At 46.0% G+C, this 24,183-nt stretch overlaps 1 protein-coding gene across 4 annotated transcripts in view; it reads left to right on the forward strand.

Moving 5' to 3' along the window:
• Positions 1–18,382, forward strand: part of mapkap1 (MAPK associated protein 1) — a 40,759-nt gene extending 22,377 nt beyond the window's left edge. For all 4 annotated transcript variants that reach the window (XM_031577251.2, XM_012830210.3, XM_031577252.2 and 1 more), the window contains 5 exons: positions 10,368–10,475; positions 10,810–10,950; positions 13,312–13,449; positions 15,910–16,007; positions 16,349–18,382. In XM_031577251.2, coding sequence (XP_031433111.1) covers positions 10,368–10,475; positions 10,810–10,950; positions 13,312–13,449; positions 15,910–16,007; positions 16,349–16,471 — 608 coding nt within the window. In that variant the 3' untranslated portion in view covers positions 16,472–18,382. The remainder of the gene's footprint in view (positions 1–10,367; positions 10,476–10,809; positions 10,951–13,311; positions 13,450–15,909; positions 16,008–16,348) is intronic.
• The last annotated feature ends 5,801 nt before the right edge of the window (positions 18,383–24,183 follow it).

Below are 24,183 nucleotides of genomic sequence, written 5' to 3' on the forward strand. Positions count from 1 at the left end.
TGTGAGAGGAGCCATCTGCCTTGTGTGATCTGTGATAACGCGCGTGTGTGTGTGTGTGTGTGTGTGTGATCTGTGATAACGCTGGCGTGTGATGTCTAATTTGTCAGGGGCGGATATCAGGGGATCAGATAAGGGCTGAGGATTTAATATAAAGAGTCAGAGGTAACAGATCGCAGCCTGTCGCACACTGATGAAGTAGAGGAAGGTCCAGCGATAAAGGGTCTGGTGGGGTGGAAGAGGCTGATTTAAGTAGAAACTATAACTGTGTGACTGTGTTTCATATGATGATCGTTTAATCTATTTATGTATGATTTACGATTAATACTTCATTTACTTTCATTGTCATGTCGACACCTATACAGCTTATACATATACTACTTGCCATGTGTGCCCTGAATGGTAGTAAACTTGACTTAGGCGGACTCCCTAGTGTCCAGCTATATCAGCTGAACTACACCGGATTACAGTAACGCCACATTTAGCATAAAGAAAGAGCGTAGCTGAATGAAGTGAATGAGGCTTGGTAGTGAGGGGGGGAACGTGGCTTGGCTCAGGGTGATCGTGGAGTTATGTGGTAAGCTGCCGTTCACTTCTTCACTTACCTCAAGGGCTAGTCCTGGGTCCTGCTCTCTTTATCTGCTTTGTGTCTGTATAGGGCAGGGGTGGGCAATTCATTTCCCCAAGGGGCCACATGAGATAGTGGGAGTGTTGTGGAGGGCCGGACCAATAGGCTGAACTCAATTCTGCTCAATATAAGTTGCATTTCTTTATAAAAAAACATTAAATTGTATGGTTTTGATTAACTGCTACTGGTAAGAGTAGATGTTGCATTTAGGCTATCAAAAAAATGTGGTGCAGGCATAGTAAAAACGCCAACATTATTTAATCAACATGTAGGCCTAATCAACATTCACCAAAACGATTTTGAAAATGAGCATGTTTTTGCAGTATTAAAGGTGTTCCCAGACGATCAATACACATGGCACACACACACACACACGAGAGCAAGCTTGTAATGCAATAGTATAAGTATACAAATTAATAGTAATATCATTTTTTATCAGCGCAAATGGTCGCAGGCACGCCCACACGCACGAATGTAGGCCTACGGAAATAAAAAAAATATCCCGCAAACATACGGTTAGTTGCCAAAACAATAGAAGACATTTCTCCAAAATACCTCTTTTTAATGATTTTGTTGCCGTTTAGTTCTTCACGCAAATGCGAAGCAACCCACCTTCTGACTTCAAGTTTCAATGACTTTCAGTTACGTTAAATGACCGGACTACTTGCCTTGCGGAATGATATGAAAGATGTGAATTAGAACACACAAAACCCGTTGCCAATGACAGCAGTCATACATTTTTCGCAGCAGTGAATATAAAGAAACTGCAAACGTTGGGATGGCCCATTCAAATCAACGGAACTTTTTGGAACATTCTGAAGAGCCGTATAATAAATACAGGTATTTACGTTTGATTCCTAATTTACAATTGACCTCCGCGGGCCGCACAGGAACTGCCAACGGGCCGCAAATTGCCCTTGGGCCTCACTTTGCCAAGGTCTGGTATAGGGCCTCTGAAACAAACTCTCACATCTCATGAACTTCCTTAGAGTAAAGAGTGGGATGCTATGCTGTACAATGGTATTTTCTTATTTTTTTCACTGATTTTTTTTTATTCTTTAAGATCTTTAAAATCTTTAATATTTCAGTTGGTAATGTTACATTGACTAATGTGTTATATGTATGTGACGCATAGAGGCGATACGATCATTTGGTTCGTCTTTTATGTGTGAGCTTTTTAGTTCAGCATTTGTAGTCCTGTGCAAAACATTGTCAACCTATATAATTCCTGGTGACTTCAGTGATCACGAACTGTGCTCCACTGTAGGTCTGTTAGTGTGCCAAACCAGAGAGCCGCAATCTGTCAGCCCCCCCCATATCTTCCCCTATCGCCATCCAGCCTCACCTCCCCATCAGTGCATATCCAGACGTCAGTCACCACCCATACATCTGTCAAATCCTCAGCCTGTCAATCACCGCTTCCCCATTTCTGTCAGCCGAAAGAGTTTCAAATACGTGCAGAAGCTTCTGCTAAATATTAAATATTGGGTGTAAAAAAAAAAAGAAAGAGAGAGAGCAAGCGAGAGAGAGATGGATGGAGGGATGAGATGGAATGTTGGAGGACAGGTGGGGATGAATACATCTCCCTCTCTCTCTCTCTCTCTCTCTCTCTCTCTTGTCCCCCCACTCCCAACTCTGACGGGCATCTCTGAGGGGTGCTGCCAGTTAAGGGCACAATGGCAACTGTGGGCCTCATCTGCGGACCCCCCCCCCCCCCCCCCCCCCTCCAGTCCCCTCGCGCTGAGCCTCCTGTCACTGCTCGAACTTGGGTGGCTTGATGGCGCAGCGGTGAATGCCTTTCAAACCCACAGACTGTCAAATCTCCGGGCACAATGCGTGAGACTCTTTTTTTTTTTTTTTGTATTTTCTGTAATGAAAGAAGTGAACGCATGTGGAATAAGATGTTGGGGCACCGGGGCTGAAACACTTGCCACTGAGAAAAGCGCCATCTGGGCCATGTGGCCACCGAAGACAAATGCATGCATGTTTTTAGGAGGGGTCCCCGTCTACACGTTTCTGTCAGGTCCGTCAGGAACACAGAGGGGGGCTTCATATCCATAGAGGAGACTGCACAATATCCCCAAAACCCAAAAGCTTGATGTGCGGTTGGAGGTTCAGCTCTTAACTCATTACAGCGTGTCCTTTCCATGGCACCTCTGGCTCAGCCCTCGTTTTTAAAACGTTCTCTTCAGATCACAGGCTCTGTTTTTCCAAAAAAAAAGTCAGCACAAGCTGCATAGCGTTGTTGCTACGTTTGTGCTACATCCATATTCCATTCAGTGAAATTGAGTTAGCCCACTGTGTCGGGAGCGCCACAGATCTTTGTACTGTGTAGACAGGCTGATATTTTCACACAGCATCCCATCACTTCAGTGGCGAGGAGTGATTTTGTTCTTCCTTCCTTATATCAAAGATCTTGTGTTTAACTGGGGACCTCGGGGAGAACTCTGAGTGCTTACCCAGAATGCCTGGCCTTGGCTCCTTTCAGTGGAAGGGGGATTATTTTCTCAGCGGCAGCCTGTGGTAGTTACGTCACTGACAGTATAATTCAGCAGCATTTGGCGGTAATGACGGATAATCATTTTAATAGCAGTGAGCTTCACCGTTGAGCTGTGGCCAAGAAAAACAACGAGGACCAGATTGAACCTTTTTTTTTTTTTTTTTTGTCGTTCCCGTTGTTCATGGGGGTTTAGGGGGCTGAACTGTAGGGATGATGATTGTCATTTTATCATCAGGTTTTTTACTTTTGTTTCGGAGTTAATGTTTCTGAATAATGATGTTTTCTGAACCACTACTGTGACACACAGCCATAGACTAGTTTTGTGAGGCCTTCAGAAGCAGCTGTAGCTGTAGCTGTCTCGGAGATGTTGTCTTGCGTTGTTACAGGGTGGGTTGGGACTGTTGTCGTGCCGAGCCTTAAAACAGTGGTCTTGACAGCTCTGTCTGAAAGAACACGCTGCCTTCTGCTCGTTGCACGGTTTCTCCTGTTCTTCTGTGAGGTGTGTGTGTGATTGTGTGTGTGTGTGAGCGCTTTTTTTCTTTCCTTTTGGAACAAAAGAAGAGAAGAGGAGGGGAGGAACAACAACTTTATTCTCCCAGCTGAAGCAGTTCACACAAACACACACATACAAAAAAAAGATGCCGACTCGGAAAGAACCTCTCACTAACACAGAGTACTCTCTCACACGCTCACACACACACACACACACACACACACACACACACACACCTACACCTACCTCACACCTCTCCAAACAGTCGCTGAATCTCAACTCTTTATGTGTTTATTCCTTTTATTTATTTGCATCCGCTCAGGCGTTTTGATGCGGAATGCCGTGATGGCTGACACTGACTATATAAAAAAAATTAAAAGATATCACACACACACACACACACACACACACAGAACGGAGACAGAATAGTTCCATCCCCTGCTCTGTAATTTTAGCAAGGATGTGCCAGTGAGAGTTCATTCTCCGTCAGACATTCAGAATGAAGAAAAGGCCCTGGAGGAGGGGGAGGGGGGGGGGGGCGCTCTAAGACAGGACTCTGTGAAGATGGAGGGGGTCTGAGCAAAAGACAAGAGAGAGGCAGAAAGAGAGAGGGAGAGAAGTAGAGAGAGGGAGATAAGAGCTGTGGTGGGCAGTAGAGCGTGACCTGAGGTTGGGGCCCCGGCGGTGAAGGTGGTGGTAATGGTAATGGTGGAAGTCTCAGGTGATCCCTTCCCATTTAGTCTGGGCCCTGTGGAGGGGCTGGGGCTGAGTGATGGTGATTAGGTGGAGGACTGGCGTTTGAGAAGGGTGAGGTTGGGGGGTGGGGTGGGGTGGGGGGGTGAAATTGGGCAGTTGATAAAAAGGCTGGCCATCAGAGTCACTCCTATTTGCATTTAGATTAGTATTGATTATTTATTTACTCGCTGGAGAAGCAAGTCTCCTTTTTTCTTTTCTCCTTTTTTCTTTCTTCAGTCTCTCTGTCTTTGTCTCCCTTTGCCACTCGGGCTCTCTCCTCTACTCGCCTGCACACTCGATTTCTGCCCCTCTCTCGCTCTCCCTCTCTCTCTCTTTCTTTCTTTTTTCCTCCATCCCTCCCTTGCTCTCTGTTTCTCTCTACCTTCTTTCTCTGTCAGTCCTTCTGGATAATTCTCTCCTTTCCTGTCTCTCCCTCTGCCCATCTTGCTCTCCCTCTCCCTCCCTCTCCCTCCACTATTGTCTTCCATTCTCATTCACTGTTTATCTAGTTCTCTCTCCCCCTGCCCACCTCCCTCCCTCCCTCTCTCTCTCTCTCTCCCCGACCCTCCTCCCTCCCCCCCTCCCTGCTGTCTCCATTTTCTTCCATTCTCATTCACTGTTTATCTATTTGGTCCTCTCGCCTGCTTCTCCTCTCCTCTCCTCTCCCTCTCTCCCTCCTCTGCTTTGCTCTCTTATCTCATGTCCAGCGGGCCACATGGACCCCTCTGCATTAGTTATTCTTTTGTCCGGGCAGGTGAGGGAGCTGCAGTTAGAGAGAGAGAGAGAACAAGAGAGAGAGAGAGAGAGAGAAAGAGAAAGAGAGGAAGAGAAAGAGATAGGCAGGTCTCACCTCCCTTAAACTACTGTCTCCTTATCCATCTGGCAAATGAGCCAGAATGGTGCCCTGTGCGGGGGGGGGGGGGGTGAATGGTGCCATGGCTAAGGGGTGAACGGTGCCATGGCTAAGGGGGTGAACGGTGCCATGGCTAAGGGGTGAACGGTGCCATGGCTAAGGGGTGAACGGTGCCATGGCTAAGGGGTGAACGGTGCCATGGCTAAGGGGTGAACGGTGCCATGGCTAAGGGGTGAATGGTGCCATGGCTAAGGGAGAAATGGTGCCATGGTTAAGGGGTGAATGGTGCCATGGCTAAGGGGTGAACGGTGCCATGGCTCTGGGGTGAAGTCTTGGGTGGTCCTGCTTTAACTGATGGAGATGCACAGGAGGACATGGAGCAGAAGGACATCCTCGCCAACCTCTGTTTTCTGATTTTTTTTTCTTGGTTTTCACGATGTAATGCTTAATTAAAGCAAGGAGTGTTTTCCAGTAAACTACATGCCCTCGGATCTGTGTGTGAACTCCCTTTGTGTGCCCCCACTTTGTGCACCCTCTCCTCTCCGCTCCTTTCCTCTCCTCTCCTCTCCGCTCCACTTCTCTCCACTTCTCTCCACTTCTCTCCTCTCCGCTCCTTTACTCTGCTCTCCACTTTTCTCCTCTCATCTTAGCTCCTTTCCTTTCCTTTCCTTTCCTTTCCTCTCCTCTGCTCTCCTCTCCTCTAAACCATTAAATTCAGCTGTGGCAGCACAATGAATCGATTCCTACCTGAGTGAAGGGGAAAACGTGGCTGCTTTTAAATGGCGAAGCCCCAGCAAAAGGCACCTGGCTGGAGATTGGCCAGACCTTTATTCTGATTCTGACTCTGACATTGGAGGCAGGCGACGAATAGGCACTGGCTTCTAAAGCTGCCGGTGTCTGCGGGGCCAGATAAGAGGAGATTGAGCGGACTGTGCAAGAACGAGTGTGTGTGTGTGTGTGTGTGTGTGTGTGTGTGTGTGTGTGTGTGTGTGTGTGTGTGTGTGTGTGTGTGTGTGTGTGTGTGTGTGTGTGTGTGTGTGTGTGTGTGTGTGTGTGTGTGTGTGTGTGTGTGTGTTATCAGGGTAAACGGCGCTGACATTTGGGAGGAGGTGATGGCTGAGCTTGGGGCACACAGTGTGTGTTTGAACTGCAAATGAGCTCCGTCGTCCGGGAGGGAGAGGCAAGGGCGTGTGTGTTTATGGTTTATGGAGAGCGGCCCAGGACTGTGGATGTGTACACACTGGATAGGAGCGCTTTCAGAGCACCTTATTCAATTTATTTTTTTCTTTTGGCACAGCGGGGCATGTGTCTTTGTGTCTCTCTCTCTCTCTCTATATATATATATACATATATACACACACATACACACACACACATACACACACACATATATATATACATATTTACACACACACACACACATATATTTGTATAAGTGACTTGTGTATGTATGTGTGTATATATATATATATATATATATATCACACACACACACACACACACACACACACACACACACACACACACACACACACACACACACACACACACATACAGTACCAGTCAAAAGTTTGGACACGCCTTCTCATTTTTTTTCAAGTTTTTTATTTACTTTTATTATTTTCTACATGGTAGATATAACACTTTTTTTTGTTTAGTACGTCATTCCATATGTGTTCTTTCGTAGTTTAAATGTCTTCAGTATTAATTTACCATGTAGAAAATGATAAAAGTAAAGAAAAAACTTAAAAATTAAAGGTGTGTCCAAACTTTTGACTGGTACTGTGTATATATATATATATATATATATATATATATATATATATAAGTGACTTGTATTGTTTTGAATTCACAGTGGAGCACACACAAAAATGGGTGCCTGTGTGTGTGTGTGTGTGAGTGATTGACAGTCAGCATATATTCATGAATGATTTGACATGTCAAAGCACAGTGCAAAGATGCATGGAGCATTCTCCATCGTGTTTGTGTGCTCCTCCTCATCCTCCGCTGCCTCCTCTCTCTGTCATCCTCCAGAGGTGTACGAGATGGAGACTGGGTTATTTATCAGCCCTGTGCTTGTCCTTGAAGCCCAGAGCTCTCCTGGACCCGTGTTTGTTTTGGCTTCAGCCTTAAACTGCATATGTTTGGGTAAATCCTCCAGCTTTGCAGAATCAGGCAGAAATCTGGAGGCTAGAGGTTGTGTTGTTTGCTCCCTCTCTCTTTCCCCCCCCCCCCCCCCTTTCGCTCTCTCTCTCTCTCTCTCTCTCTCTCTCTCTCTCTCTCTCTCTCTCTTTCTCCCCCCTGCTCTCTCTCTCTCTCTCTCTTTCTCCCCCCCTGCTCTCTCTCTCCCTCTCTCTTTCTTTTTTCCCCTTTCTCTCTCTCTCTCTCTCTCTCACTCTTTCTCACTAGCAAGAACTGTACCAGTCGGGAATCTGAAAGGTCATTTCATGTGTTTTTGAATTAGTCACACACTTCTGCTCTGCAGTGTCATGCCTGTGGATCAGGGAGTCAGGGTCTTGTAGGAAAATCACACAGAAAACACACACACACACACACACACACACCTACACACCTAAGCCACCACCCCGGACATGTACCATCTTGGTGAAATTGGATTTGCCCCTCCTCATTGCCTTCGTTGGGGGGAGGCACGGCCTCCGCCGCTCTGTCCGGGAGTTGGCCAAAGATGAACTGTTGAGCACGGCGACGCCACGGGGCCAATGCGGGCAGATTGTTTTCTTTCTCAGTGGAGGTTGCCGGTGTGCGGAGGCTCCGTTGACATTTTGGAAACCACGGTATTTGGGAAAAGGGTAAATATTGCCCACAGTCTTTGCCCTACTTAAGAATGCCAGAGATTTTTTTTCTTTGTCTCCTCCTCCTCCTCCTCCTCCTCCTCCTCCTCCCTTCCATGGCGCTTTCATATGGTAACTACAAAAAAACAATTCCAGTGACCTTCAAATCTCTACCACACTCCTCTTCCTCACAGGTGGACTGGAATGCTACCGACAAACCTGCACAAACCTGACGGCGTATCGAAACCACCAACACACACTCCAAACTCCATCTCTTCATCCCCTTGCGCCTCGGGGACTCTGTCCCCACCTAACATCCCTGACATTAAGACCACTTTAGCTGACAGTGGAGGTTGATAATAGCAGCTTCTGAGTGTCCGCTCTCCTCCTCCTCCTCTTTAATAAGGGAAATAAGAGCCATAGACGGGGAGGAGCGGCCCGTGGAGAGCCCCATTATCAGTGCGGGTGGACTCTGTGGAAGGGGACTCGTTAGTGGTCAGGGTGTAAGTCCCGGTGATGGAGACGCATGAGCCTGCCCGGGGGGTGAGCCCTCTGGGAGGGCCGCGTCCTGTGGCATCCCTCAGACGCCCCAGGTATTGATTCCCACGGACAGGTCTGATTGGATTAGAGCCCTGTGGACGGAACGTAGTGCGGGCGCAGAGAGAGAGAGAGAGAGAGAGAGAGCAGAGCCGGGCGCCCCTAGCCTTAGCTTAGCGCCTCGGCGTCAGCGTCACTAGCACTGGGCTAACTCAATCAGCCGCGCGGCCCCCGCGTCACGGCCAACCCCCGCGAGATATTTCATTAAGACGGAAGGAGCCGCCACGAGCTTCTTAATCGGGTTTGTTAATTAAGATGCAGCAGCATCGCCGCGGAGGATGTGTGTTTTAAAGTGCCTTTGTTTTCTCCAGGCTTGGTCTCTCTCTCTCTCTCTCTCTCTCTCTCTCGTACGCACGCACGCACGCACGCACGCACGCACGCACAAATATTTAGCTGGTTCACAATTGGGTGGTCCTACTTGCCCTGTCCACATCAGACAGTGAGGTCATGCCGTCTGACAAAACACTGAGTAGAACAGAGCGCGAGAGACAGCAAATTTTTTTTTTTATCTTTTTCTCTCTAGAATCACTCTTTGTTTTCCTCCACATTCTCTCTCTTTCTTTCTTTCTACCCTTTTTTTCTTTCTTGATTTCATTGCCGTCTTCTTCAGTGGAGACGGATAATTGCATCTGGCTATTTGCGAGCCAAAGAGGTCACCTAAAAACAGGTCCCGGCCCTGGCACCGGCGCAGCCTGGCGGCGCTGGCGAGGGGAAGAAAGGAGAGGAGGGTTGGGAATCTAATTGGGGCTCCAGGTTTGGGTGGGCTAAATTGGGTGGAGCGTGGCGCCCCTGACATGCCTGGGGCCAGAGATGAATAGAGCGTCGGGGGCCAAGAGGCTGAATGCCGGCTTTTGTTCGAGGGGCCAGGCACTCGAACGCTGTTGGAGGGAGGGAGGGAGGGAGAGAGAGAGGGATGGAGAGAGCAAGAGGAGGAGGAGGAGGAGGGAGGGAGGGAGGGAGGGAGGGAGGTATGGATAGATAGATAGAGGGATAGATAGAAGAATGGAAGAGGGGAGAGATGCCACAACCTCTGTGCCCTTGTCCTTGATGATGAGTGTGCTCTTGTAAGTCAGAGGAGTCACATGTGGTTGAGACTGTGTAGGCTGGCTCTCTCCCTTTCTCTTGCTCCATTTCTCTCTCCCTCTCTCCCTCTCTCTCTCTCTCTCTCTCTCTCTCTCTCTCTCTCTCTCTCTCTCTCCCTCCCTCCCTCTCTCCCGCTCCATCTCTCTCCCTCTCTCCCCCTCTCTCTCGATCCGTCTCTCTCTCGCTCCATCTCTCTCTCCCTCTCCCTCTCTCTCTCTCTCTCTTTCTCTCTCTCTCTCTCCCTCTCTCTCGCTCCATCTCTGCTATCCCCTGCTGTTTTCACATGTGTTCAGTATAGAGCTAAACCAGATCTTATGGACAACATGACCTGAGCTTGTCAAGTCGTAATTATAAAGACCGTTGCCTTATTCCAAAGGCTAAAAGAAGGAAAGTTCTGTTTGACCATTGTGTAGCCGTCAAGCGTGAGAGACCACTGCACAAATTAACCAACCAGGAAAGAACCTTCAGTGTGAGACAGTCACTACTTAGCAATTTCTGAATCCAGAGTATGATACAAATTTGGATTGGATATACTGTATACCCACATCAACAGACATGACAATGGTTAACCACCCTTGTCTCAATTCAACCACTTTTGTACTGTTTTGTACCCGTTGTTTTTGTCGATGGACATGCGGCTCATGCCGTGATGTGGAGCGTGTTTCCTCACCATGCTGTGTTTCCTCTAGGTCCCCAGTACCGGCTGGAGAAGCAGACGGAGCCCAACGTGGCCGTGGACCTCGAGAGCACGCTGGAGAACCAGAACACGCTGGAGTTCTGCCTCGTCCGAGAAAACAGTGAGCACACTTCCACTCAGTCACACTTCCACTCAGTCATTCAGTCAGCTCATTTAATGCCATAGTCTCAGAGTGAAGTGTGTTAACATGCTTTTGCAGTCATAAACTCCCAACTTGTGTACTAATTTAGTGGTTTTAGAGGAAGACAGAGTAAGCCTACTAGTGATGCTACAAATGTGTGTTGACTTCTTATAGACAGGGAAGGGGACGTTTTTCTTGTGTCTGGTATTTCTTGTTTGACATACTTTCCTGTTTTTTACTCTTCCACTGTCTTATGTTTTTGCTTTGTCTTTCTCCCTCTCTCTCTCTCTCCTTCTCCTCTGCCCATCGTCAGGCTCAAGAGGCGAGGAGAGTTCCGAGGAGGATCCTCCCATAGACATCACCACAGTGCAGGACATGCTGAGCAGCCACCACTACAAGTCCTTCAAGATCAGCATGATCCATAAGCTGCGCTTCACAACAGACGTACAGCTGGGTAAACACACACTCGCACACACACATACACACATACACACACACACACACGCACACACACACACTCTCACACTCACAAACACACACAGAGTCGTGCTCTAGATGGGCAATTCAAAGGAATTATCTCAAAAAAGGTTCTAACACTCCTTCTCTGTAAGTCAAGCAATTGGCTGTCTATTGTGCAGTTGAATCCATTGTACCTCCTTAGTGAGTCGCGGTTAGTTCTTGATGTACACCTAATATCTATGGTCACTTTCTATAGAGGCCCTCCCAACCCAACTGTGTGGAGGCCTCTGCTGGGGAGATGCCATTCCTGAGGGCATAATCATATCAGGGAGTGGCTACCCCACCGGTGCACCCCCCCACCCCACCCCCGGAGCTCGAGCCAGTAGTCTGCCAGGGCCTATGCCCTTGTCTAACCCGTAATTGATGTAAATGAAAAAAGATGGTGGAGCCGTCAGCTCCGTGCCGGCCTGGGTCAATAAAGCTCATTAACGGCATGACAGAGAAATGGGAGAGAGAAAAAAGGGAAACGAAAGGCAAAGGGGGGGGGGGGGGGGCGGCGGCCGGAGGGGTTATCGGGAAGGTGTCGCCTCTCGTTAGCGGCGGGAACAGCTCACTCGCCAGCGGGCAGCTCAGCACAGAGGGGACGCTGCTGGAGAGAGACGTGAGGAGACGGCAGAGAGAGAGAGAGAGAGAGAGAGGAGAGAGGAGAGAGGACAGGAGGAGTGGAGGGGAAAGAGAGTGAGAGAGAGGACAGGAGGAGAGCAGGGGAAAGAGAGAGGGAATGGAGGGGAACAAAGAGGAGAACAAGAGGAGAGGTGAAGATGAGGTGAAGATCTGAGGAAGAGGAAGGCATACATGAACTGAGCTGTTGTCTGGCTTCAGCACCCAGCAGGAGAGCAGCAGTGGCTCAGCTTCAAGCTTCAGGTGTGAAAGGCACTGAGACTTTATGGGCACTTTTTATTGACGGAGCTGGATGTGTATGTTTGTAGAATCGTCATACATAAGTTGCATTCATCACCAGTAAACCCAGAGTGTGTGTTAGGAGTGTGTGTGTCTTTGTGAGTGAGAGTGAGTGTCTGTGACTGTGTGTCTTTGTGTGTGTGTCTGCTTGTGTGTGTGTGTGTGTGAGCGAGCCCCCTTTCCAAGGAGCCTGTTTTTAGAACAGTTTCCTATGATCACCCTGCTGCTTCTCATCACGTTTGAACGAAGCGCACTGTTGTTTCCTGTGCTGTTTGCTATGGCAACCAATTCCATATGGTCAAAGACGGAAAAGGAGAGGCTGCAGAATGAGTTCCTTTTTAAAAAAAAAATGGTTTTATTCCATCTCTCCATGCATTCAATATCCTTAGCAGATGGAGGACTTTCCCTCATAGTGTTTTCTGTTTTCCTAATGCACATTGTTCTGTGTTACACAATACCCCACCCCCCCCCCATTTAAAAAAATGGCTCAATGCTCGCTCACTTTTGACTGATGGTTTCAGACACAAACTCAAAATGGTCGTTTACTGCGTGCATCAGTTGATTATTCCGTTGCCGTGCCGACAGTGATTGACAGCTTGGGAGTATTTGGGGGCACACTGATCTTTGCCTGCAATATTTCACATCGGGCTGCCTGATTGACAGCTGTCAGTCCCATCACCGTTGGGGGCCCCCCTGTGGTCCAGTGTTTTTGGGTAGAGTGTTTTTTCTTATGTGAATTTGGAGCAGAAGAGTCTGTGTGTGTGTGTGTGTGTGTGTGTGTGTGTGTGTGTGTGTCTGTGTGTCTGTGTGTGCGTCTGTCTGTTTGTGTGGGTGTGTGTATGTAATGAAGGGGGTGTGGTGTGTGGCATTGTTGGAATAGGCTATCAAAGGTTTCTCAGTCATCTGTGCCCGCGTTCTGCGTTTGTGTGCGTTGTCCTATTCTGCGCTGATCCAGTGGCCCGCCTGGTTTAATAATTGAGTGGAGGCTGTTCACAAAGGGGTGGGGAGGCGTTGTGTGCCTTTGGTACACCGTGTCTGTCATCAGTGGGCTCGCCTTGTATGAGCTGGCAATATCCGCACGTCTTTGTTCCGGCTCATTGTGGATTCAGCGCCTATTGTGTTGTCGCTCACGGAGGAGAGAGAGGCAAGCCTTGGCCAGGCGTCTGCATCCTAGCACACAATTGCAGGCCAGGAGAATAGAGTCTGGAAATCAATTTGAATACCCCCGATAAGACGGTGCGCGAAAAAACACAACACAGCTGCATTCTCTCCCACTCATTCTCTCTCTGTTTTCTTTTCTTTTTTTTCTCTCTTTTTGTTTGGTCTTTCTTTCATGCCTGTGTGCCGGTTGGCTTTATCTCTCTCACCATCCCTCCATTCTGTTGTCTTTCGCTAGGCGTCTCGGGAGAGAAGGTGGAGATCGACCCGGTCACCAATCAGAAGACCAGCACCAAGTTCTGGATCCGACAGAAGCCCATCTCCATCGACTCCGACCTGCTGTGTGCCTGCGACCTGGTGGAGGAGAAAAGCCCCAGTGAGTAGACCACTGCTAGGAGAGTGTGTATGTGTGTGTGTGTGGTTGACAGACAGAAAAGGATGTGTGTGTGGTTGACCTGCCTGGCATGGGTTTAAGAAGAAACAGATCACAGGCTGTATAGGTATGTGTGTGTGTGTGTGTGTGTGTGTGTGTGTGTGTGTGTGTGTGTGTGTGTGTGTGTGTGTGTGTGTGTGTGTGTCCTCTTAGGAGTGCAGGCCTGAAATGAAGTCTCTAGCCCTCATCTGCTCTCCAGCTGTTAAATTGTTAATCTCTCATCCCATGGAACGGTTGCCTGGTATAACTTTAAGAAGACGAGGGGTAGAGATGGATCACAGGCAGTATATGTGTGTGTACATGTGTGGGGGTATGGAGGTGTGTGTGTGAGTCAGGCAGGTCATTACTATAAAACACCCGAGAAACAATCAGATAAACTAAACGTAGTTGAGTGCGAGTTTTGCGGCAGAGAGTGATTGGCATGTGGGTGTAATCCCATTAATGTGATTCTTCATTACGTTTTTTTGCTGCTCTCAAGTTGGTCATATATACTCCACCCACACATTCAGGCCAGGCCTCCGTTAGACCCAGTATCACGATGTAAAGACACACCAGAGCTGAAATATACATGCAGCACAATGAATTTAGCCCGGCTCCATTTCCCCATTGCCACTAAGGTACACCTCCACAAATCACTGTGAGGATTTCTGAGCTGCGTCTTTTTGTTTGTTTGTTTCCTTGGTTACACCGCACCCTTTTCTGAAATCAGCAGTAAGGCATTGTTTCTTAACATTATTGATTAGACCGTGTTGTTCCTCACTTCCTGAATCTTTTTTTAAAAGCCTGGATCTTCACAACCAGGCAGAGTTCACAGCATGAGCAAAGCCATGAACAGGAAGCCTTTGCCCTAATGTCTGCCGTGAGGTAGTAACTAAGGCATTCATCATTAATTACCCCAAGCCGCAAGGTCAAGGAAAAACCTTTCCTGCCTTCTTTCATACACATACACCCTCAACATACACACCCAGCTCATACATACATACATACATACATACATACACACACACACACACACACACACACACACACACACACACACACACACACACACACACACACACACACACACACACACACACACACACACACACACACACACACACACACACACACACACACACACACACACACACACACAGACACACACACTCATGCATTACCTTATCCTCCCACTGTATCCCTCGGTACACAAACAGAGCGTTTAAGTTCCTTATCCAAAATAAAATAAATGATGTAAATCACAGTGTTAAATGTGTTGAGCATTGCATTATCCCTAAAAGAATGAATTATTTTATTACATTTTTCTCAGAATTGCCATCAGATGTTGTGCCTGTGGGTGTTGCCTGGAGACTAGAGTCTGACCCTTCCATTGTTCTAGTGCAGGCTTGTCCATCAGCTCTTGCCGTGTTTGATTGGCTTGGTGTGTGGTGATTGATAAAGTGACACTTTAATGTACTACATTTGTTCTGTCATGTCAGACACATACAGCTGCCACCGTACTAGCAGGTGACCCTCATCAGGTTTCAGGTTTCCCTGCTGTGTTAAGTGTAGTCTTTCGATTTAGACACCCCCCCCCCAGAGTGTACCACAATTAAGGTGTGACTGTCTTGCAGCTCTTTCATTAGTACTGATGCCATCAATCGTTTTTTTTTTTTTGCTCTTTGCAGAAAAGATGCTAAATAGTTATTGTTCATTAGTATAATTGTTGCTCATATCTGTGTTATTCATGATGAGATCGATGAAAGCAAACCTTATCGGTGAAGGGCTGCGTTGTGATGAAGGAAGCCTTGGCCATGACCAATCTTCTCTTCCAGTCTCACAAGCCATGGGAATTTGTCATTTGGCACGGAAGCCGGATTCTCCTGGGCCTGCTCGCTCCTTTTGCACTCTTGTGACCTCCGAGACAAATGACTCCTTGGCCATTTCAAATGGCTTAAATTGATCGACACCCCCGCTGCCTGGTCCCTGGGCGGACCTGGGAGTTGGCCTAATGGATGGGGGACGAGATTAGCATAGGCTAACCTTCGCTTGCTTATTGAGCATGCTGGCTGATTTAAACCCCTGTGCTCTGCATTAGCGCTAATGAATGGGCAGGTCCGGATGCAAGGCTTCTAATGAAATATGAAGGCGGACCAACAGATGTTTGTTCACTAGTAAAATAATATTTATAGGCCTTACATTTTATTGGGGCACACTTAAATGTGGGTAGTTCTCGCGTGGTAATTAATTCAGCACGATGTGCTAAAATGTAAAGTATCACTGCTCTATGTGCTTGCTGTCATGGTAATGCTTTTTTCTTTTACTTGTGCCACAGTACCTCGATAGTTATTCTTGTTTCTGGGAGTCACCTCTCTCTCTCTCTCTCTCTCTCTCTCTCTCTCTCTCTCTCTGCTGTCCTTGTAGGTCATGCAATATTCAAACTCACATATCTCAGCAATCATGACTACAAGGCGCTCTACTTCGAGTCCGATGCTGCTACAGTCAACGAGATCGTGCTCAAGGTAAGAGCAGGTTCACCGCCTCCACCTTCACCCTCGCCCCAACCCACCGCGCTCCTCAAGTATGCATCTATTCCCCACACACAGGATAGAATTTAGCATCAGATCACCTTCAGAAACTTGTTTTATTTTTTTATTTTTGCTTGTGTGCTAGCTCACTCTCTTTGTGAAGTGGATTGGCTACATTAATTCTGTTTTCGTGCGATACGGTGAGGGTTCTCACTCGAGGGAACAAAGGGTTCACATTTCGCATTTGACCTCACTTTTTTGAGATGATCAAAAAGGGGAAGAGTTTTTTGCCTCTAACCCCCCCCCCCCCCCCCCCCCCCCCCCTCCATCCTTAGGTCAACTACATCCTGGAGTCGCGATCCAGCTCGTCACGTGCCGACTACTTCGCCCAGAAGCAGCGCAAGCTGAGCCGCCGCACAAGCTTCAGTTTCCAGAAGGACAAGAAGTCGGGCCAGTAGCCGACAGGAAAACCCCAGCGTCCTCCGCATCAGCGTCTGAGTTAGCTCCGCACAGCTGCAAGGCACCGACCCACGAGGAGCAGAAGATTAAACAGGAGACCAGAGGAGAGGAGGCTGGTAACCAAAACCAACACGAGGCTGAAAGATCAGAGCAAGGAAGAGGGGGATTGGGATGGGAGGAAAGCGGGGAATAAAGAGGGAAGGGGAAAAGGATGCACTGGGGAAACTAGAGAGAGGTTTGAAGGAAGGAAGAAGAGCCAGCGAGAGGTAGGAAAGTTGAGAAAAACAAACGGGGGAAAAAGGAGAAAGGGTTGAGAAAAGAGGAAGGAGGAGGAAGAGAGGAACTTGAGTTGGAGGTTGTGATGGTGATGATGATGATGATGATGGAGAAAATGTGTGGGCCTCTTGTGGTCTCTGGCATAGGGCCGCCCGTCAGCCATATCAGAAAAACCGAACTCTCCCTGTTGACGCCTGTCTTTGGCGGACGAACTGACTGACGTGAAGCGAACGAAACAACAGAATCCTCAGCCAGTGAGGAACAAGCAAAAACAAACAAACTAAAATATTTCATTAGTCGCACTAATGTTTGGCTGTTTGGTGTTGAGAGGTGGAGGGGGTCGTCAATACCAAGTCCATCTGCAAATCCTAATTACATCCACTGCCTGCTAATGAACTGTATGAAAAATGTGTATCAAATGTGCGAGAAGGTAACATAGTAAAACAAGAAAAAGAAAAAAAAAACAAACATACAAAATCAAGCTGCGATGAGTGAGAAAATTGTACTGACTCCCCCTGCTTCAACCCGTATATGTATCACAAATGTTAAACTGTATCAAATTGGTGGTGTCCATGTAAAGGGAACATCCTTGCATTAAGAAAACAACGACATGTAAATAGCAACTGCATTCAGGGTAACACGATAAGACTAAAACCTGCTCTGGCCATAGTAACTTCAGTGCCTGATACCGTTCGATAGAGCGACACTTGGGTTCTGTGGAGCGTGAGGGTTTTAGTGGTGAATTTCACAACAGAGGTAGAGATCAACCGCGAAACCTCACTTTTTAAACATACGTGGAGGTGGGACAAGAAAGGCAAAGAAGAGAGAACCAATTATTCGTTTTGTTTTTCTTTCTTTTTTAAAAAAAATGATCAAACAAAAATGAAATTATTAAGTGTACTTTTTACTGTGATCTATTAATGTTTTTTTTTTTCCTCTGTGCATTGTATCTATGGACTGTAATATATCGAACCAACAGATGTCTGTTAAACAGATGATAAAATGTTTGTTCCGACTGTCCTATTGGGCTGCAATTAGGGAATGTATGACATTTTTACTGCATTGTGTGTCTCAATGTTTCAAAGCGATAACGTGCGTTTATGCTCTGCTGGTTCTCTGCCTCGGGATGTTTTTTTTTTTTTTTTCTGCTTTCACTTTCGTCTCTGTTTCCACACAACAGGGACCAACAAACAATGTAACCAACTCCAAAAGCTGCTGTCTAAATGGATTCAGGGTGTGTGTTCAGATCCAAACCGTGTTCCGACTCAGGTCTCCTACTGCCATGTTATGTTTACTGACTTTAGAGTTTTTTTTTTTTTTTAGATTTTTGTTTCCTTTTTTTTCTTTTTTCTTTTTTTCCTTCCCTCTGTGTGAGCGGAAAGAAGACGTTGCACTCAGTGCAGCCACGCCACAGTATTGACAGATGGATTCTGCTGGAAGAAGTACTCCCATGTCAGGGGACTCGACAGTGAATGATATTAAAACAAAAGACATTTCAAATGAAACTTTATTTATAGTGTGGAAGGCTATGATGGACTGGTGCTTGTCATGCACCCTACGGAATCAACTTTATTTGCTACAGTACATATATACTGTATATAAGTAGATTTTCTAATTAAAGAATGAACTTGAAATTGGCCGCCTTTAGTGTTTATTTGTGGTTGTTTTCTTATGTTGTTTTTTTGTTTGTGGAGAATATCTACTTTGATCAGACAAATCTGAATATGCTCTAAGAAGCAGATATATTCCAAAAATAGGTCCACGCCTCTGGGTGGCTAGCTTTGAGATGGTATCCACAAGAGTATTACGTCAACGGATGTATTTGCGGGTTCTGTCTCCGTAGAATTAGTCATTAATATCAAAGTTTGAGAGAGAAGGACTGCCTTTCCACCACTTAGATGGAATCCCGGAACTACATACAATCAATATTTATTTTATTTTTTTTACATTTCAAATATTAATTAATCACAAACACGTTTTAATCACTACTGCCATCCGTGTTTTATTTTTTGAAACTATTATTTGCCTTTGTACCTAAAAGTGGCACAAACAGATTTCCAGGCTACAATGACTAGTGGCAGAGTAATAGATTTATTTTATTGGCCAGATGAGATCAGATCAAAATGACCACAGAGAACACCAAGGCAATTCTCAAGGCAATTTGGGCTGAAGAGATTTCAGTGGGGGTTAAGAAGAATGGCAGGTGCCTTGTATATTCTCTCTCTCTTTCTCTCCCCCCCCCCCCCCCCTCTCTCACTCCCCTCTTCTCGTCTGCTCCTCCTCTCCTGGCCGCTGGCGCATAAGTGATGTTTAATGAATGGGGCTCCTGAGGGCTCTAACACATGAACCGTGCTGTCAGCTCCATCCACGGGAAATAACCTGCGGCTGCTCCATGATGTAGTGGCTGGAGAAGTGCTTGCGACAGTCCGCCTGTCCAGCTCTCCTCCCAGGCCCGCGCTAACTCGCAAAGTTGATGAAGTTGCAGTTCATCTCCAGACTCCAGCTCTGATGGGAGACAAGGTGCGGTTGACTTCCCACTTGATACTGTAAGACTGCGGATTGAGGCTTTTACAGAAGATACTTCATTTAATTTGGTCAGTGCAAGCTATTTCATGCAATGATGATCCATTGTAATGAGCAGGCCTATAAGATGTGAACAGTGGTTTATCTAAAACAATATTGAGGTGGGAAAACAGATGACCTACAACCATTAACAGTCATATAATTATATAATAAAAGTTTCATATTATATAATGTAATTATATATTATTAATGTACAGACTCTGTGTGTCACCTGTTTCTCCCAAGCCTGTGCCTGCATCTCTGCCTTTTCTGCAGCAGCCTTGAGATGGAGACTGTGGCGTAACATAACTGGCATTGGCCCCGGTGCAAATATAATTTTTTTACCCACACACACACAAAGACACACAACCACTCCACATACTTGCTATGTCACCATGGAGAGACTCACCATGCGACTCCAATCCTGCAAAGCAGCAGCGGCTGCTGTTGGTGGTGCTGTTCAAAGACAGGCCGAAGCACCAATTTTGTCAACGCCAATCTAACAGCCTGCCCTGGACTCAAACCACCACAGCCTAATTTCTCCAACTATCAAACATCCGCAATGGCTTTAGCCACCCTACACTAACAAAGCAACACAAAGGTAGCTTAAACAGTATGTCGATAAGCACAGAACAAATAATCATCCAGAAAAGCACAGCAACTCACTATAGGCCTGGAGAATATGAAGGACTGGATGTTATGAACAAATAATCATCAAGAAAAGCACAGCAACTCACTATAGGCCTGGAGAATATGAAGGACTGGATGTTATGAACAAATAATCATCAAGAAAAGCACAGCAACTCACTAAAGGCCTGGAGAATATGAAGGACTGGATGTTATGAACAAATAATCATCAAGAAAGGCACAGCAGCTCACTAAAGGCCTGGAGAATATGAAGGACTGGATGTTATGAACAAATAATCATCAAGAAAGGCACAGCAGCTCACTAAAGGCCTGGAGAATATGAAGGACTGGATGTTATGAACAAATAATCATCAAGAAAGGCACAGCAGCTCACTATAGGCCTGGAGAATATGAAGGACTGGATGTTATGAACAAATAATCATCAAGAAAGGCACAGCAGCTCACTATAGGCCTGGAGAATATGAAGGACTGGATGTTATGAACAAATAATCATCAAGAAAGACACAGCAACTCACTATAGGCCTGGAGAATATGAAGGACTGGATGTTATGAACAAATAATCATCAAGAAAAGCACAGCAGCTCACTAAAGGCCTGGAGAATATGAAGGACTGGATGACGGCACCTGATCACACCATCACTTGCATTTAGAGAATTTACCATTCATCATCAATGGCACAGCGGCCAAATGTTACATATGAGGGGATGACAATTACATTGCTATAGATTTAAATCCCAGATCCCACTCCATAACAAAGAGAAACCTGTACTCACCCATTAAAAGTTAATCTAATGAGCCTTGCGCTTAGCAAAATCATTAACGACACTGCTGAAGCCCAGATTCCTGGCTCTGCTGGTCTCTATTGAGAGAAGCCAATCCAATGAGTCTTTCTTGTCCCATGCTGCTTTTTAAATAAAACTCTATCAACTTCAGTTTAGCGGTAGACTACACCCCGTTCTCTAATGTCCTTGCTCTTAAGCCCCGCTTTTTAGTTTGGGCTTGCTAAACATTATTTATGCTTTTTTTTTTTTTACTCCATTTGCTGAAGAACATTGCCTCTTTCTAAAAGGTTGAACTTTTGAGAAAAAATTGACGTTGCGATGTACAGCAAGTTATCATTAATGACAGGGAGCAAGGTCATTAGACAAACAAATTAGCATTTCCCAGCAAGCCTTCTTCCTTTGTAACTTTTGACAAGAAAGCAACCAAATGAATCAAGTGGTGGGTACAAAATATTTATTTTTAATAAAACACAGTTTTGGAGCATTTCAATACAGACAAAGAAAAAAAAAGCCTATCACTCAAAACCATCAGTGTTACAAGGTAGGAAGGTGTTATAACTATCACAATTACAAGTACATTTAGTGATATGATTGAAGGGTTAGTGTGAAGAACGGTTAGTGTGAAATGGTTAATGCCCAAGAGGGCCCACCTACATTAGTCAAGCAGCAAAGATCCTTCCTACTCAGGTCCCTGACAGCCTCTGGGCCCCAGTGCTGCTGCATTGTGGATAGTTATGCAAGTGGATGGAGAGATCCACATCTGTGACCTTTGACACCTCTCCTGTTTCTGCATTTATCCGCTTCCTGACGCCCTCCTACTGGATCACACAGCAAACCACCCCACAGTGCCTTCTGTGATAAAGGATTTATAAGGTTCCCCCATGCAGAGCTGGCAGTTTGCCCTTAAGACATCTCCCTGTCCTTCCACTGTCATGTTGCATCGAGACCCGTCGTGGTGAACCTGCAAGCCTCATGTGGCAGCAGTGAACCATTTCAGAGAAGTAAGCGTTTAAGGCTTCTGTTAATGGAGTTACACTACAATGAATGTATAGGTTGACATGAGGTGACTCCTGCATGAATGATTTTAAATGCATTTGATTATTATTACTTCATCAGCACTGATAGTCGGCGCCTGATATTCAATTTGGGAAGTGTAGCCTAATCTGTAGGCTACTGACGTGTTCTGGAATATCCTGTTGCCACTTGACAAACGCAGTACCGTAACATTTGGCCCCGATGCAAATACCCCCCACATCCTCGCCCCAAACACACAACCACTCCAGACAATTGCAAAGCACACAATTGCTATGTCACCATGGAGAGGCTCACCATACTCCCACCCTGCAGAGGAGCGGCTGCTGTTGGTGGTGCTGGTCAAGGACAGGCCGAAGCACCAAATTGATCATCGCTAATCTAGGAGCCTGCTCTGCACTCAAACCACCACAGCCTAATTTCTCCAACTATTTCACGTCCGAAATGGCTTTAGCCACCCAACCTTAACAAATGAACACAAAGGTAGTTTACACCGTGTGTCGATAAGCATAGAAAAATAGCCATCAAGAAAGTCATTATAGGCCCACACAGTATGAATCACACGATCACTTACATTTATAGAATGCACCATTCATCATCAATGGCACAGCGGCCAAATGTTATCACAGACAGATTACAGTAGGTGGGCAGAATTACATTGCTATAGATTTAAATTCCTGATCCCACTCCATAAAGAGAAACCTGTAGGCTACTCACCCATAAAAAAATGGTGAATCTAACGTGCCTTGCGTTTAGCAAAATCATTATAATAATCAGCTTGTCCCATGCTGCTCCTTAACTCTATCAAATTGAGTTTAACAGTAGACTACACCCTGTTCTCTTTTTCCCTTGCTCTTTAGCTCCGCTTTTTAGTGTGGGCTTGCTAAACATTATGTATGTTGCTAACTTATCATCTATTTGCTGAAGAACATTGCAGCTTGCGAACAGCTGAGGGAAAAAATAACGTTAAGACCAGCAAGTTATCAAAAATGACAAGGAACAAGGTCATTGGACAAACAAATTAGTAGGCTAATTTCCAGCAAGCCTTCTTCCTTCGTAACTTTTGTCAAGAAAGCAACCAAATTACATAAGTGGTGGGTAGCAATAATATTTATTTTGAATAAAACATGCAGTTTTAGAACATTTCAATAAGTAGCTACCACTAAAAACAGCCTACATAAAAATAGGCTATGACTCAAAACCGTAGGCTCAGTATTATACACAAGGTGGGAAGATGTATTACAATTGCAACTAGGCTACTAGATTTAGTGATATGATATCCTTGAATGGTTCGTTTCAAAACCGCGTGAAACGCGAGAGTACCCTACATTAACGTTAATCAAGCAGCAAAAATGCTCCTTCCTATGGGCCTCGGTTGCACCGTCGATAGTTACACCAGTGGACAAACGCAATTGATATCAATAAATTAAGTATAATCTGTTTAATCTATACTGTCTGTCTTCATCATGCGGCATAGTCACAATCGTGCACCAGAAGCAAACCATTAACAGGTGAAACTGCGGTCTTGGTGTCTGTGAAAACGGCTGAGGGATCGGCAGGTTATGACTGTCATCAGCTGGCAACCAAGAGGCTCTCTGCGTGTCAGCGGCGTGTCTCTTGCTCCCCCAAAGTTCATCCGCAGCTGAGGCCCTCGGAGAGTTCTTTCTCTGCCCTTCTGCCGAGACGGTAAAAATATCTCCGAGACGTATCCCGACAGACAATAGAGGTAATACATGGTGACAAGCGAACAGATCCCAAGATGGATTTTTTTTCTGCGCTCCTCCTCAGATGTGACGTTAAGAATGGAACGATGTTGTGTTTTTCTCGCTCTCTCTTTCTCTCACAGCGCTTGTTGCCATGCCAGTCTTGAGTGTCGAATTCTGTGATAACGTTTCAACACCTCTGGCGCGAGGTTTCTGTGACGAGGAGAAACGTCTTCCTACATGAACCCTAAACACACACAAACTCACGTTCAAAATCTGCCGCGTGTTTCTTCTCCAGGCCACGAGAGCGTGGTTTTCACATACACCCAATTTTTACACATCACTGGGATTTTAGCGCCAATGCAACGTGCTGTCGGTCATTGTACCTACGTTGGCTATTCTTGTTAAAAAAAAAAAAAAAAAAAAAAAAAACAGGCATCATTATCTACTAGGCTGCATTAGTGTTTGAGGTTTTATATGGTTGGCATTTAAAACTGCTGTGGAAAGGCCATTATCATAAGGCGTGTTAAATTCTTTATTGCGACTTGACTTAAGTTAACAACAATATGATTGATCTGTTTCGCTTTGTCAAAGCATTTATAGGTCTGCCTATTATTTGTGCCATTTGGACATATTCCAAATGCTAGGTCACCAGGCTTACTAATGATTTTGCTCTACATACCTTACAGAATGAGACAATGTGTCTAA

This window comes from Clupea harengus, chromosome 12 (genome assembly GCF_900700415.2).
Source record: "Clupea harengus chromosome 12, Ch_v2.0.2, whole genome shotgun sequence".
In the NCBI taxonomy this organism is placed as follows: domain Eukaryota; kingdom Metazoa; phylum Chordata; class Actinopteri; order Clupeiformes; family Clupeidae; genus Clupea; species Clupea harengus.